General features: G+C 44.3%; 1 protein-coding gene across 1 annotated transcript in view; it reads right to left on the bottom strand.

The window, feature by feature from the left end:
* ANKRD31 (ankyrin repeat domain 31) overlaps positions 1 to 14,083 on the bottom strand; it is a 196,709-nt gene that overhangs the window by 108,269 nt on the left and 74,357 nt on the right. Inside the window, exons 9-10 of the mRNA XM_089686185.1 lie at positions 3,166 to 3,247; positions 883 to 979 (exon numbers count right to left, since the gene is read on the bottom strand). Coding sequence (XP_089542311.1) covers positions 883 to 979; positions 3,166 to 3,247 — 179 coding nt within the window. The remainder of the gene's footprint in view (positions 1 to 882; positions 980 to 3,165; positions 3,248 to 14,083) is intronic.

Genomic DNA, 14,083 nt, shown 5'->3' with positions numbered 1-14,083 from the left:
AGAAAAAGAAAGGAGGGAAACAGGAGACAGGGAGAGAGAGAAAGGGAGAACTATAAAAAAGAGAGAGAGAGAAAAATGAGAGAAAGAGGAGAGAGAAAGAAGAGAATCAGGAGACAGAGAGAGAGGAAGAAGGAAAGAAAGAGACATAAAGAAAGGAGAGAGAAAAAAAGAAAGAAACAGGAGACAGCGAGAGAAAGAAAGAGAGAACTATAAAAAAGAAAGAGAGAGAAAAAAATTAGAAATGGGAGACAGAGAGAGAAAGAAAGAGAAAAGAAATAGGAGACAGAGAGGGAGAAAGAAGAAGGGGTGAGAGAAGTCATGCTGACAGATCCCCGCAGCGCTGGATGAGATAAGGGGGGGGGCGCTGGAGGAGATGGAGGGGGCTGCTGGAGGAGATGAGGAGGGGGCTGCTGGAGGAGATGAGGAGGGGGTCCACTGGAGGAGATGGGGGGGGGGCGCTGGAGAAGATGAGCGGACGGGCCGCTGGAGGAGATGAGGGGGCGGGCCACTAGAGGAAATGAGAGAGGGGGGCCACTGGAGGAGATGAGAGAGGGGGCCGCTGGAGGAGATGAGGGAGGGGGCCGCTGAAGGAGATGAGGGGCGGCAGCCATGGGGGGAGCATACAGGAGCCAACCGCATGCAGGAGATGGGTAGGAGAGGTGGCTGGGCTGCACATAGAGGAACCGAGAACTGCACGGTCCTCGATGTGCAGCCCGGCCGCCTCTCCTATCTAGGCAGCCCCGGCTCACCGGGCGAATGCCCGGTGTGCCCTATGGCCAGTCTGGGCCTGTATGGAAGACTCTCCAGTAATTGTGGATGATAGTCTTGTTAAGCACATATGTAAGATAATTAATAGTTCCATATTACTTTCTACTAAGTTACCTGTACTTTTTTGCAAGTGCATCTCTTTCATTTTTCTGTTGCATAGCTCTGTCATTTAGCACCCCTTCAATCTGATGCATTTCTTCAGCATATTTATCTACATACACACAACCTTCAATTAGCATGCTATTTGTACATGCTTTATTTTTTTTATTAAAACATACAAAGTACAGTAATCAAAAATAATCAGAATTCCTTTTTTTTTTTTTTTTACTGATCTATCTTCAGTGTAGTGAAATCTCACTATTACACATGGATACTACAGATTACACTATAGATGACAATTCTTTGACAGATTTCAATTTGGTACTAAGTACAAATCTTATGATGATCATACCAAATGATTTTATAATATATTTTCAATCATAGATCAAGGTAACCTTCCACTAACAGTTTTCAAGGTTTGATAGAGCTCTTTCTGAGGGAGCTTATCAATTGAAAGCTAATAGATATTGGTGAGTGTATGGCCAAAAATAGGCCACTAAAGAAATGACCATTTATCTGAACAGTATGTGTATACATCCTCAGAAAATGGACACTAGGGTAAAAAACAAAAGTACATAAAGGAGCATATTTATGCAGCAGTTAAGTTGGCATTCACCAAACAGGGCCCGTTAAAACCAGAATGCCATGCAGAAAACCCACATTCCGTGTGCATTTCCTGCATTGCATTCAAAGCACACTGGGTGTGCAATCTGCTTTGACTGATCATGTATTTTTAACAACATCCCAAATGCAGTACATTTGCCTGCACCAGATTGCATGGTAGCACAGTTTCATGCGATCCAGCATGCACTACTTTTGGTGTGACCCAGTGTGATTACAGCTCATCCAAAGAGTGGGCTGAAAAAACTCACCACACCAGGGGCGGACTGACAACTCATGGGGCCCCCGGGCAATAGGGGATCATGGGGCCCCTGTGTTCTTGCACAAACTCAAAAAAGCCTATGAAAAAGGTACCAGGGGCATCTTATGGGGCCCTATACTGACCCTGGGCCCTCGGACAGGGCCCAAGTTTCCAAATGGTCAGTCCGCCCCTGCACCACACTGAATCGCGCAGTAATGAAAATCATGTTCCTCTGTGATTCAAGTTACTGCAGGTGAGCTTTCCTGGTGCATGTGTCTTAATAAGCATAACATCTCTCTCTCAATCAACATTGACTATTTTTAATCCTTATGCTCCTTGCATCAGTAAATAGATAGTAATGTATCATATTTATTTGTTTTATAATTTTTAACATTTCTACAGTTACTTCATGGTTTCCAGGCCTAGGCACATAGTGTAATACATCTCAGGAATCTTTATGAGGGGAGGAAGGGTTTTACCAGCCAAGCATACCCTCCTGCCTACATGCCTGAGCTAAGGAGATAAATGCTACATGAATCATCTGCTCTTAATCAAGATGGCTGCGAGGAGAAATGCTAGGGGGTTGTTTTTCAAAGCGATTTCTCAGCAAAATAAAGCATGGAGACATGGGGGATGGGGGAGTTTGCTTTGGATACTAAACAATAATTAAATAGCATTTTGGCTTGTGGTGCTCCTATGCAGTGTAATTCCACTTTAAATTAGAGTAATTGATTTACTTTGCAAAAAAGTTTGGTGGAAGACACCTTCACTGCTTTATAAATATGCCCCAAGGTATATGTGTAGCCAACATTTTTGTTTAGTTATGGATACAGCAGGGAAGATTTGTATTGCTGTCTCTGGGAAAAAAAGAGTGATTGAAAATCCAAAATGGTTGTCATCGGAACAGATTTTAAGGGAAAATCCTTCAAAGGGGAGCCTTTTTGAGTGAAAGCTTTCCTCAGATATACCGGTATAGCAGAAACAGGACACAAGAAGCTTAAAAAAAGATTACAAAAGTTGTAATCCCCCCTACTCTATTCAAAGCTATAAAGAAAAAGCTGACTACAGGTACACATTATTATTATTTTAGCAAAAAGGATTGGGGATAATTTACTCAAGGCAGCTAGGCTGTTCACTTTGCAAGGGATTTTTCTTCACTTTGCAATTTTCCTTTAGCTTATGAGGTGAAGTTCTGCCGACTTCCATCATCCAATCGTTTGCAAGCAAAAATATTTTTTTTATATTACTTTGCACATGATTGGGTATTATTTGCGAAGTAAATATTCACCAAGTTCACTACGCTAAAGGAAATATCTCTAGATATCTCTAGAAAGTAAACAGCCTAGTTTCCTTTAGTAAAGGAATCCCATAACGTTTCCTAAGCAAATCACTATTTTGTATAGCCCCACACAGAAGTTAAAAGTCAAAACTGATACCTGCATCTTCAGGAGTATGAAGTTCTGCCCCCAATAGTGTTTTTAGCTTTCTTTCAGTCTCTTGCAAAATAGTCATATTTTCCTGTGCAAAACATTCAGTATAAGGCCAGCCAATCGAAACTGTACTAGCAGTAATCATACATCCTCCACATATCAAATTTGTGCTGTTGTGACAAGAAATTTCACAAGCTCCTTGCAGCCATACAGATGTACTGTATGCTGTTCTAGAACTGGTCCAATATGATAGCTGGGACTGTCATAGTGAAACTACAGTGTTCTGCACATGTTGTACATCGAATGACATTTCACACACACATGCTGGAATGTGAGTTTATGTACTCCATAAGTGCATGGTTGTATTCGGGAAAGTGTTGATCTCCACAGGTTACAAATCACAGTTGTATAAGTTAATAAATGAGCCATAATGGACAACACACAAATTTACAAGCAGAAAATATCCCACATTTACAAAGGGTTCTCATATATTCCTCTAATTCAAGGGTTGCCACACTGTAAATTGCAATCTACCCAGCTTTGCCTTGCTAGGTTATCTCTTAAAATATAAGAGTGCACTGCACCTCCTGATCTTTATTTTTATGTTTTAACCACTTGCCTACCGGGCACTTATACCCCCTTCCTGCCCAGGCCAATTTTCAGCTTCTAGCGCTGTCGCACTTTGATTAGCAATTGCGCGGTCATGCAACACTGTACCCATATGACATTTTTATCATTTTTTTCACACAAATAGAGCTTTCTTTTGGTTTGTATTTATTTGCCACTGGGTGTTTTTATTCTTTGCGCTATAAACAAAAAAAAACAAAACATTTGGGGAAAAAAAAAGGTTTTCTTTGTTTCTATTATAAAATTTAGCAAACAGGTAATTTTTCTCAAAGTAATAGAGTAAAATAATTTGTTATGTATCAAAATGTTCTTGCCGCTAGGCGTGACCTTCCGGAAGTGATTGTTGCAGCTGTCACTAAGGGAAGCGATCGGGCCGCTGGAGGAAGAGCAGGTCGTGCGGCCGGACAATTTTGATACATAACAAATTATTTAGCGCTGCACCTTATTTTACTCTATTACTTTGAAGGTTTTATATGGTACTTTGCGGTGCATAGCTGCTGATTTTATCTTTTAGCGCTCACTTATCTTGCTGTTTTATTAGATAATTTTTCTCCTTCACTGATGTGCGTTGATGAGGCTGCACTGATGGGCAGCACTGATGGGCACTGATGAGGTGGCACTGATAGGCAGCACTGATAGGAGGCACTGATAGGCGGCATTGAGGTGGAACTGCTGAGCTGGCACTGGTGATGCTGTACTGATAGGCGGCACTGATAGGCGGCACTTATGGGCAGCACTGATGGGCACTGGGTGGCACTGACTGATAGCACTGCTGGGCAGCACTGATGGGTGGCACTGCTGGACAGCACTGATGGGTGGCACTGCTGGACACTGGTGGGTGGCACTGCTGGACACACATGGGTGGCACTGATGGGTAAACGTGGGCGACACTAATGGGCACAGGTGGGCGGCACTGCTCGGCACTGATCATCAGTGTCCTGATGATCAGTGCCAATCACTTCTCTGACAATTGCCAGTTATTGGCAGTACTTTCCTCACACTGCAACAGTGTGAAGAAGGTGCATCCGATAACCGGCAACTGTATTTACCCGGTGATCTGCTGTGACATTGGACACAGTTGATTGCATGGTAAAAGGCCACTGTGATTGGCCTTTTACCATATCATGTGATCAGCTGTGTCTGTAGGACACAGCGATCACCGGCAGCGCTGGGTGCGCGCTGCTGGGGGTGCACAGGTGGCGTGTTCTGAAATGACATCCATGGACGTTCTCCCAAAGCTAGACAACCGCGCTTTAGCCATCTTTCGGCTATAGCGCGCTAGGGAAGAGGTTAGCAAAGAATTGGTGATCTTTGACCAGTGGTGTAGCATGGGTTGTCAGCGCCCGGCGCAAGGCAAGTAATTTGCACCCTCTAACTCCTAGACTTTTAGCACTCCTAGAGTCCCTTCCACTAGGGTCAAAGTTTGGGGGGAGTGGAGGGGTCAGAGAGGGAGGGGTCAATGTCTAGGCTGCTCACCTTCCAGAGTCATCTCATTCCCAGTTTTCCCTTCAGCACCTGCACTGCCTGGTCATGGGTGGCCATCCAGAGGGGGGTGGGGTAGAGGTAGGTAGGTTTGGGGGGATAGGTGGGGTAGATGTAGGTGGGGGGGGCAGGGTAGGTACCTAGGCTCCTTACCTTCCAGGGTCACCTCCTTTGCCACTTACTTCAGCACATGCACCGCCTTGTCATGGGTGGCTGTCGGGAGGGGTGGTAGAGGGAAATAGGTAGGTAGGTGGATGGTAGAGGTAGAGAGGTGGGTGGGGGAGAGAGGTATGTGGGAGTAGAGGTAGGTAGGTTGGGGGGTAGAGAGAGGTAGGTAGGTGGGTGTGGGCTGCGAGGAGGAAGGTAGGTGGGGGGGTAGAGGTAGGTAGGTAGGGGGATAGGTGCCTAGGTTCCTCACCTTCTAGGGTCACCTCCTTCCCCACCTTCTTCAGCACCTGCATCACCTGGTCATAGGTGGTACTCCTTAGGACTCCCAGAGCGGGAGGCTCGAGTCCACACCACCATAACCACCATGTCACTGAGAGCCTCACAGGGGACACTTCCTGCTAGGGGATCTGCTCCGCCTCTGTCAGCTCTGCTCCTGCCCTGACCCACCCCTCCTACTTCCCCACAGCCCTGCATCTCCCCTAACCCCCCCCCTTCACAGTCCCGCCCCTCCCCTAACCCCCCCCCCTTCACAGTCCCGCCCCTCCCCTAACCCCCCCCCTTCACAGTCCCGCCCCTCCCCTAACCCCCCCCTTCACAGTCCCGCCCCTCCCCTAACCCCCCCCCTTCACAGTCCCGCCCCTCTACTCTTTTAACCCACCCTCACAGCTCCCCCCCTTTCCCCGCCTCATACACACACGTGACACCTGCTGGCCATCCAGCAATGACAGGACAGGCGTCTGTTCCGTGACACCTGCAGCTGTGCTCATCTTAAAACAGAGATGATTGCTTGGGCTGCATCGGACCCAGCAAACTTGAGGCATCGGGACTAATTTATGCATTCCTCCAAATGTTGCGTCTAAAGTGACTGTACCGGCTGCCACCCCATGCTACGCCACCGTCTTTGACCACTTCCAGTTGCTTTCCCCTGACCTAAAGCATTCCAGCTTTTTATATATTGGAATAATTTTGAAACATCCATAACCATTTTCAAGCTGGCGCACATTGTTAAGGCTATTTCGCCAACTGATTGGATTATTGTGAATGCATTATAATATTATTAATTTGCATTTGGCCCTTTATAAAATGTTATGTAATGTCTGTAAGAATCCCCAATGCCTGAGCCTGGTTATGGGAAGAATCGATTCACCTGAAACTGTATTAAACCCAAAACCAAAAATGTAATATATTGCAGGTTACCAGTTATTAGATGTGTTGGCTGCATCAGTTTTCTTTGGCTTTTTTTCCCCGGTTTTCACCTGGTTATCTGGCCAGTAACACACCTCTTGTATTAATGAGACACCACTCTGGATGAATGAGCACAGGAGGCACAGCAGACCGAAACATTGTTAGTTTGAGAGGAGGGGAGTGTTAAATGTATTATTAGATTTAGATACATTAACAAATCAAAGCCAAACTCTACCTAATATTTTATAATCAGTTCTAGCAAATATTTCTCTTTTTCCTTATGGGATAAAGGTTTTACATGAATAAATAAAAGTCAATCATTTAAAGTACCCCTGCGATTGGTAAATGGTTTCTCTCATCCATGTAAACTGATACATTCTGCAGGAGAGCTTGAGCTTTTGGAAAACAACAGATTTTCTGGCTGGATCACCAGATGAAAATAAAAGAAAGGAAGCCCAAAAAAGAAAACGAATGCAGCCACCACATCTAAGAATTGGAAAGCTTCAATATAATAAATGTTTGCTTTTGGGTTTAATACCACTTTAAATGAATTTTCCCAGGCAATTGTTACTGATTTCTTAATCCTCTACCCTCCTTCATAGGCACAGACACATTTGCCCAATGTCAAGTTGCATTTTTGTCATAAATGTACCCCCTGTCTGTCAGCAGTAATTGTGATCTGAGCGGCGCATGTGCGCATGAGGTTGAAGATCTGAAACCCGAAAGGAAGACCGGGTGAAGATAGAAGCGCCAGGGGAGCCGTGACACCACAGCACTGGAGGGATCTGTAAGTAAGTCTGTCATAATGCAGTGCATACTAATACATTCAAACCTGCAAGGGGAACTTTTTTCCCTGAGACTTTACTATCGCTTTTAAGAGTCCAGATGTACTTTTCTGAAGATTTTCTTTAACTAAATAGCACATTGTAGCCTAAAATACAGTACAGAGTAGATGAGAAAAAAACAAACATTTGGAGTGTGGGTTACTTTGGTGTGTAATAGTAATTGTAGAACTACAGTTGCAAGGACTTGAACCACATACCACATCTGACACAACTATTCTAAGACATTTCAAGCAAAATGTTACCACTTGATTTGAAAAAATAGCTCTTGAGGGGTGTACAATTCAAGATGGGGACCTCACAGTCCCATTTATCAACAGAGAATGGACACATGTTGGATATTTCACTGTATGTAGAAATGATTAAGGCTGGCCATGCATTATACAATTCTCTTGTACAATTTTCCTTTAGATTTACCAAAACCATATAATATGAGGTCAAACCTAAACACTTTCAATTTGTATGAAACCAGGCAGGCCCTTGCACTATATAGTTGATGGTAAATCTAAAGGAAATTGAATAAGAAAACTGTATGATGTATGGCCATGGGTTAGGTATCAAGCGCAATAACACACAGCAACAAATCAGACTTGACCACACATCAGTTTTGCACACAGTTAAGAACAATGTAAAAGGTTTATTTACTAAAGTTAACCACTTGCCTACCGGGCACTTGTACCCCCTTCCTGCCCAGGCCAATTTTCAGCTTTCAGCGCTGTCACACTTTGAATGACAATTGCGCGGTCATGCAACACTGTACCCATATGACATTTTTATAATTTTTTTTCCACACAACTAAAGATTTCTTTTGGTGGTATTTAATTGCTACTGGGTGTTTTATTGTTTGCGCTATAAAAAAAAAGTGCAAAAAGTTTGAAAAAAAAGTTTTTTTTGTTTCTATTATTTTGCAAACAGGTAACTTTTCTCCTTCACTGATGTGCATTGATAAGGCTGCACTGATAGGCAGCACTGATGAGCACTGATAGGTGACACTGATGGACACTGATAGGCAGCACTAATGAGGTGGCACGGATAGGCAGCACTATGGGCACTGATAGGCAGAACTGATGGGCACTGATAGGCGGCACTGATGAGGTGGCACGGATAGGCAGCACTGATAGACGGCACTGATGAGCTGGCACTCATGATGCTGCACTGATATGCAACAATGATGGGCACTGATGGGCACTGATAGGCGGCACTGGCACTGATGAAGTGGCACTGATGATGCTGCACTGATATTCAACAATAATGGGCACTGATAGGTGGCACTGACTGATGGCACTGACTAGCGGCACTGCTGAGCACTGACTTGCAGCACTGCTGGGCACTGCTGGGCAGCACTGTTTGGCAGCACTGATGGGGGGCATAGGTGGGCGGTACTGCTGGGCACAGGTGGGCAGCACTGCTGGGCACTTATCATCAGTGCCCTGATGATCGGTGCTGATCCGTTCTCTGAAAATTGCCAGTTATCAGCAGTACTTTCCACACGCTGTCACAGCACAGCTGTGCAGCCGATAACCAGCAACTGCATTTACCGGTGATCTGCTGTGTCATTGGACATGGCTGATCATGTAGTAAAAGGCCACTGTGATTGGCCATTTACTACATCACTGATCAGCTGTGTCTGTAGGACACAGCGATCATGGAGATCGCTGGGTGCGTGCCCCCAGGGGGGTGTGTGTGCAGGAGGGCATATTCTGGGAGGACATCATATGATGCCCTCCCAGAACTGGACAACTGCACTGTAGCTGTCATTCGGCTATATCACGGTTGGCAAGTGGTTAAAGAGTGCAAAGTCAGGTTCACTTCTGCATAGAAACCAATCAGCTTCCAGGTTTCATTGCCAAAGCGTAATTTAACAAGTTGAGGTTAGAGGCTGATTGGGGTTTATTAACTAAAGCTGGAGAGTGGAAAAACAGGTTCACTTCTGCATAGAAACCACAGTGACAACTGAGTGACTACTATGAGTTAAATAAGCATTGTCACAAAATCCTTCCAAAAATCACCTAGTTTTTTAAAATTTACAAAGTCACCATATTAAGAAAACAATAGCTCTATTCTCATTCTGTAGGGGTCCCTCAAGGTTCTGTCCTTGGACCCCTTCTCTTCTCCATCTACACCTCCTCCCTTGGTCACTTGATAAACTCCCATGGCTTTAAGTACCATCTCTTTGCTGATGACACACAAATCTCTCTTTCTACTCCTCACCTCTTCAGTCTCCTCTCGCATTACTAACCTACTAAGTGACATTTCGGCATGGATGTCACTCCACTCCCTCAAACTCAGTCTTTCTAAAACAGCGCTCATACTATTGCCTCCAGCCCGTGCCCCCTCCCCTGACTTCTCCATCAAGATCAATAATACAACCATCAGTCCCTTCCCTCATGCCAGGGTACTAGGTGTAATCTTAGACTCCCATCACTGTCCAAATCTTGTAGACTTCACCTTCACAACATCTCCAAGATACACTCGTTCTTAATCTCTGAAACTGCTAAGCAACTTATTCACTCCCTTGTTATCTCTCACGTTGACTATTGTAGCTCCCTCCTACCTAATCGCAGGCTATCCCCTCTTCAGTCTATCATGAATGCTGCTGCCAGACTCATCCACCTTACTAACCGTTCTGTATCTGCCATCCCTCTCTGCCAATCCCTCCACTAGCTTCCCATTGCCCAACGAATAAAATTCAAAACATTAACAATAACATATAAAGCCATTTGTAACTCTGCCCCAAATTACATCACCAATCTTGTCTCCAAATATCACCCAAACCGTCCTCTTCGCTTCTTGCACGACTCCTGCTCTCTAGCTCCCTTGTCTCCTCCTCCCATGCTCATCTTCAGGACTTCTCCAGAGCCTCCCTCATCCTCTGGAACGCTCTAGCCCAATCTATCTGACTGTCGCCTATGCTGCCCACTTTTAGGCAATCTCTGAAAACCTCTCTCTTCAGGGAAGCCTATACCGCCTTCAGCGAATAACGGAATCTTCTATTCCTCATATCAGTCCATCCCCCCCAGTTACTACATTTTGTACCACTAGCCCCTCCTTCTTAGATTGTAAGCTCCAAGTAGCAGGGCCCTCCTAACCCCCTTTTATTGAACTGTATTGTTGCTGTATTGTCTCCCTTTATAATTTAAAGCACTGAGCAAACTGTTGTCGCTATATATATCCTGTATTATAATAATCTATTTTTACCATGTTCCAATCTACTTAATCTAATCAAAATGGTCTCTAGAAAAACAAAGGGATACCTGCTGTCGAAAAGAGGGATTTTTTAAGGCACAAAATTTCAGTCATTTGAAAGTGGTGATTGTGATCTAGCACAGAATATGTCCCTCATATCTTATATGCAATATCGATATCAACTAAGAAAGACTACCTGAGAGCAGAGTTAATAAATGGCTGAGTCAGGTGCAGATGATGAAGGCTAGGTTCACACTACTGCAACTGTGATTTGTTTTGATTTTCAGTAAAACTGTATAGTGCTACTTGAGTTTTACCCATTTTTTACATGATTTTGAGGCGTTTTTGATGTGATTATGATAATGCCTCTGCGTCTTTATTTTTGGCCAATGATAAGCATATCTTCTATGACAGGGGAAAAAAAGCACTGAAATTGCATCAAAAATATGTTAAATCACATGTAGATGCATGTTGGTGCATTTCCATTTAAGTCTATGGGGCCAAAATCAAGCTGGAATCACACCAAAGTGATTTAGGACCCTTTTAAAAAATGTATGCTGTGCTGCATTGATGTGAACGGGCACCATACAGAATAATGTGATTTCCACTGTCATGTGATTCTGTGTGACTCAAGTCACATCTGAAATGGCACTAGTGTGAACCAGGCCTTATTTTTTTTTCTTCCATAAAGTTTATTTAGAAACTCAGAGCATACAAATTGTACAGATGGATACAATGTGCCAATGAGAAATACAGTAGGAAACAATTAACAGGTAGCAGACAATAAGAGATGCTACCATACACAATCTGAAAAATGATCTCATGTCACACGAATTGTAAATAAAGGTCAAATAAAAACAAAAAGGACTTGACATCACAGCAACAATAAAGGCACATCCTACCCCTAGCCCTAATTCAGCATACAAATTTCACAAGACTGGCAGGATCGTTTGTTTGCATCCTCACTTATCATGCATCAAAGAGTAGTAAGATAAGGGAGCCGGGGGTAGGGGTTGGGAATATAGGTAACTGGTGTGAGAGAGGGGGTGTGAGGATATACACGATACGGCACTGAACAGTCGGTAAGGTAGAGATAGCCCAAAAAAGGCTGTCAATGTGTGGGAAGATGTCTTTGTGAACTGAAATGAAAAAACCATGTGTGCTTATGAGATGCGGAATTGGAATTAGGGCACATATGGGTAGGGAAGTGAGCGGAAATATAAGAAAAGAGAAGGAAAGCAAAATACTGAAAATAAATAAGAGGAGATAAGTGGTATAGGGAACAAAGAAAAGAAGGAGTCAAAGAAGATGAAAAAGGAAAGGGGATGTAAGACCAATAAAGAAAGGAAGTGAGGGGACAGAGAAAGAGAAAAAAAAAAAAGGGAGGGGGGGGGGGATCAGAAGGGGAGGAATCAGGGGGGGGGTGAGTGGATAGGCATATTACTTGCACTAAAGCTCCAGGGACATGAGTGATGTGCTCAGCCCTGGCGGTCAAATAAACATGAGTCAATCCAATGAATGTCAGGACACAGGGCGTAACTCGCTTCGACCGGTGTAGCAAGTAGGAAAGAAAGTTATTATCAACAGCCTTGAAAAGGACAATGCGTCGGTACGATGTAGGAAACAATATGGGATTACAGATTCAGTTAAGTCAAGTAGAAAGGACCATGAGGGAGTGGTATTCAGGGGTCGTTCGGAAGTGAGTCCAGCAAGACCAGGTGTGGGAAAATTTAGTTGGGTTGTCCTGGGAGTAAGCAATCAGCTCTTCCATCTCCGCGATTCTTCCCAAACGTGTAAGCCAATCTCGTATTGAAAAAAAAAATTATAGATCCCAAAAAAAAACGGTAGACAAAGTTTAGCCACGTTGAGCATATGCATTGCTAGTGATTTGAAGTATAAACGTTTGGGAAGCGGGGTGTGATGGAGGAGAAATTGGGCCGGGGAGAACTCAATAGATAAGGTAGACACTGACGAGGTTATACGGTGTACCTCCTGCCAGAAGGGCTGAACAATAGGGCAAGACCACCAAATATGAAGAAGGGACCCTACGGGTGCTCCACATCTCCAACAATTGCTGGGCCCAGATGGATTAAAATGATGAATTCTGGAAGGGGTGATATACCAGCGTGTCGCCAATTTGTATCCGTTTTCTTGTGTTGATACATTTAGTGAGCACTTATGAAAATAACAAAAAATTTGGTCCCAATCGGAGGAGGAAAAATCAATATCTAAGTCTCTTCTCCAAGCTCGGCAGGCAGGGAGTGAGTCAGGAGTCCCTTCACCAATAAGGAGGAGATATGTTAATGAAATTAGGTGCCTCCGTAGTTCAGCCTTAGAGCAGATTAATTCAAAGGAGGTGAGAGGGCGGGTTCATTTGTGTGACGATACGCAGGAGAGAGAAGGAAATGCCTAATTTGAAGGTAAGCCCAAAAGGGGAAGGTATGGTCTCTCATAGTGCTCGCCAGAGAAGAGTAAGATTTCAGCTGACTTTTGTGAAAAAAATGTTCTGCTGTCACCTGACTGTGTGGCCAATGTTCTGATAAAAAGGTCTTGTGCATGCCTGGAGGAAAGTTCAGGTTGAGGCGAAGAGAGCTTAGTGGGTTAGGGGAGTCCGAGATGGAGGCTGACTTACAGGCTAAACGGAAGGTTTTAAGGGTAGGTCCAATCAAAGGATGTAGGAGGAGGTCCTGAGGAGTGTGTTTAGTCGGGAGCCACGGGATCGATGCTAAAGGGGAAGAGGAGCAGGAATGTTCTAGTTGCACCCACGCTTTGGTGGTGGAGTGAATATTCCAGTCTATGATTCTGGAAAGATGGCAGGCCCAGTGATAGTTGTAGATCTGGTAGTCCAATCCCTCCTTTGGATTTGGGGAGCACTAGTTGGGAGAAGGATATGCGCGGGCGCTTGTGATTCCAGAGAAAAAGTGAACACAGTCTTCTACACGAGACGAAAAAGGCGGGCGGTAAATGGATAGGTAAGGTTTGAAAAAGATAGAGGAGGCGTGGGAGAATGTTCATTTTTAGTATAGAAGCCCTCCCAAACCATGAAAAGCAGGGACGGTGCCACTTAGGTAGGTCTTCTCAGATGGATCTAAGGGCTGGAATAAAGTTTTTGGCGTAAAGATCCGGAAGGTTACGCATAAGCCGAATTCCCAAATAGTTGAGGGAGTCCCTTTCCCATCGAAACAGGAACTGTGACTGGCAAAATGCTACTAAGTCCGAAGGAAGAGTAATGTTTAGGGCATATGACCTGGAATGGTTGATTTTAAGATTTGAAATAAATTGAAAGAGTGAGAAATCTTTCAGCAGATTAGGCAAGGTGATCCAAGGTTCCGCCAGAAACAGTAAACTGTCGTCCGCATAAGCAGCAAGTTTGTACTCCTTATCTGCAGCGGTAAAACCCCTGATATTTGGGTTCAAGCGGAGTTTGCGTAGCA

Source organism: Staurois parvus, unplaced genomic scaffold, assembly GCF_062004578.1.
Source record: "Staurois parvus isolate SC_StPar_1 unplaced genomic scaffold, SC_StPar_1.0 ptg000392l, whole genome shotgun sequence".
NCBI classification, from domain to species: Eukaryota; Metazoa; Chordata; class Amphibia; order Anura; family Ranidae; genus Staurois; species Staurois parvus.
Note: the sequence above shows the minus strand (reverse complement) of the source record. Positions and strands in the feature narration are given on the sequence as shown.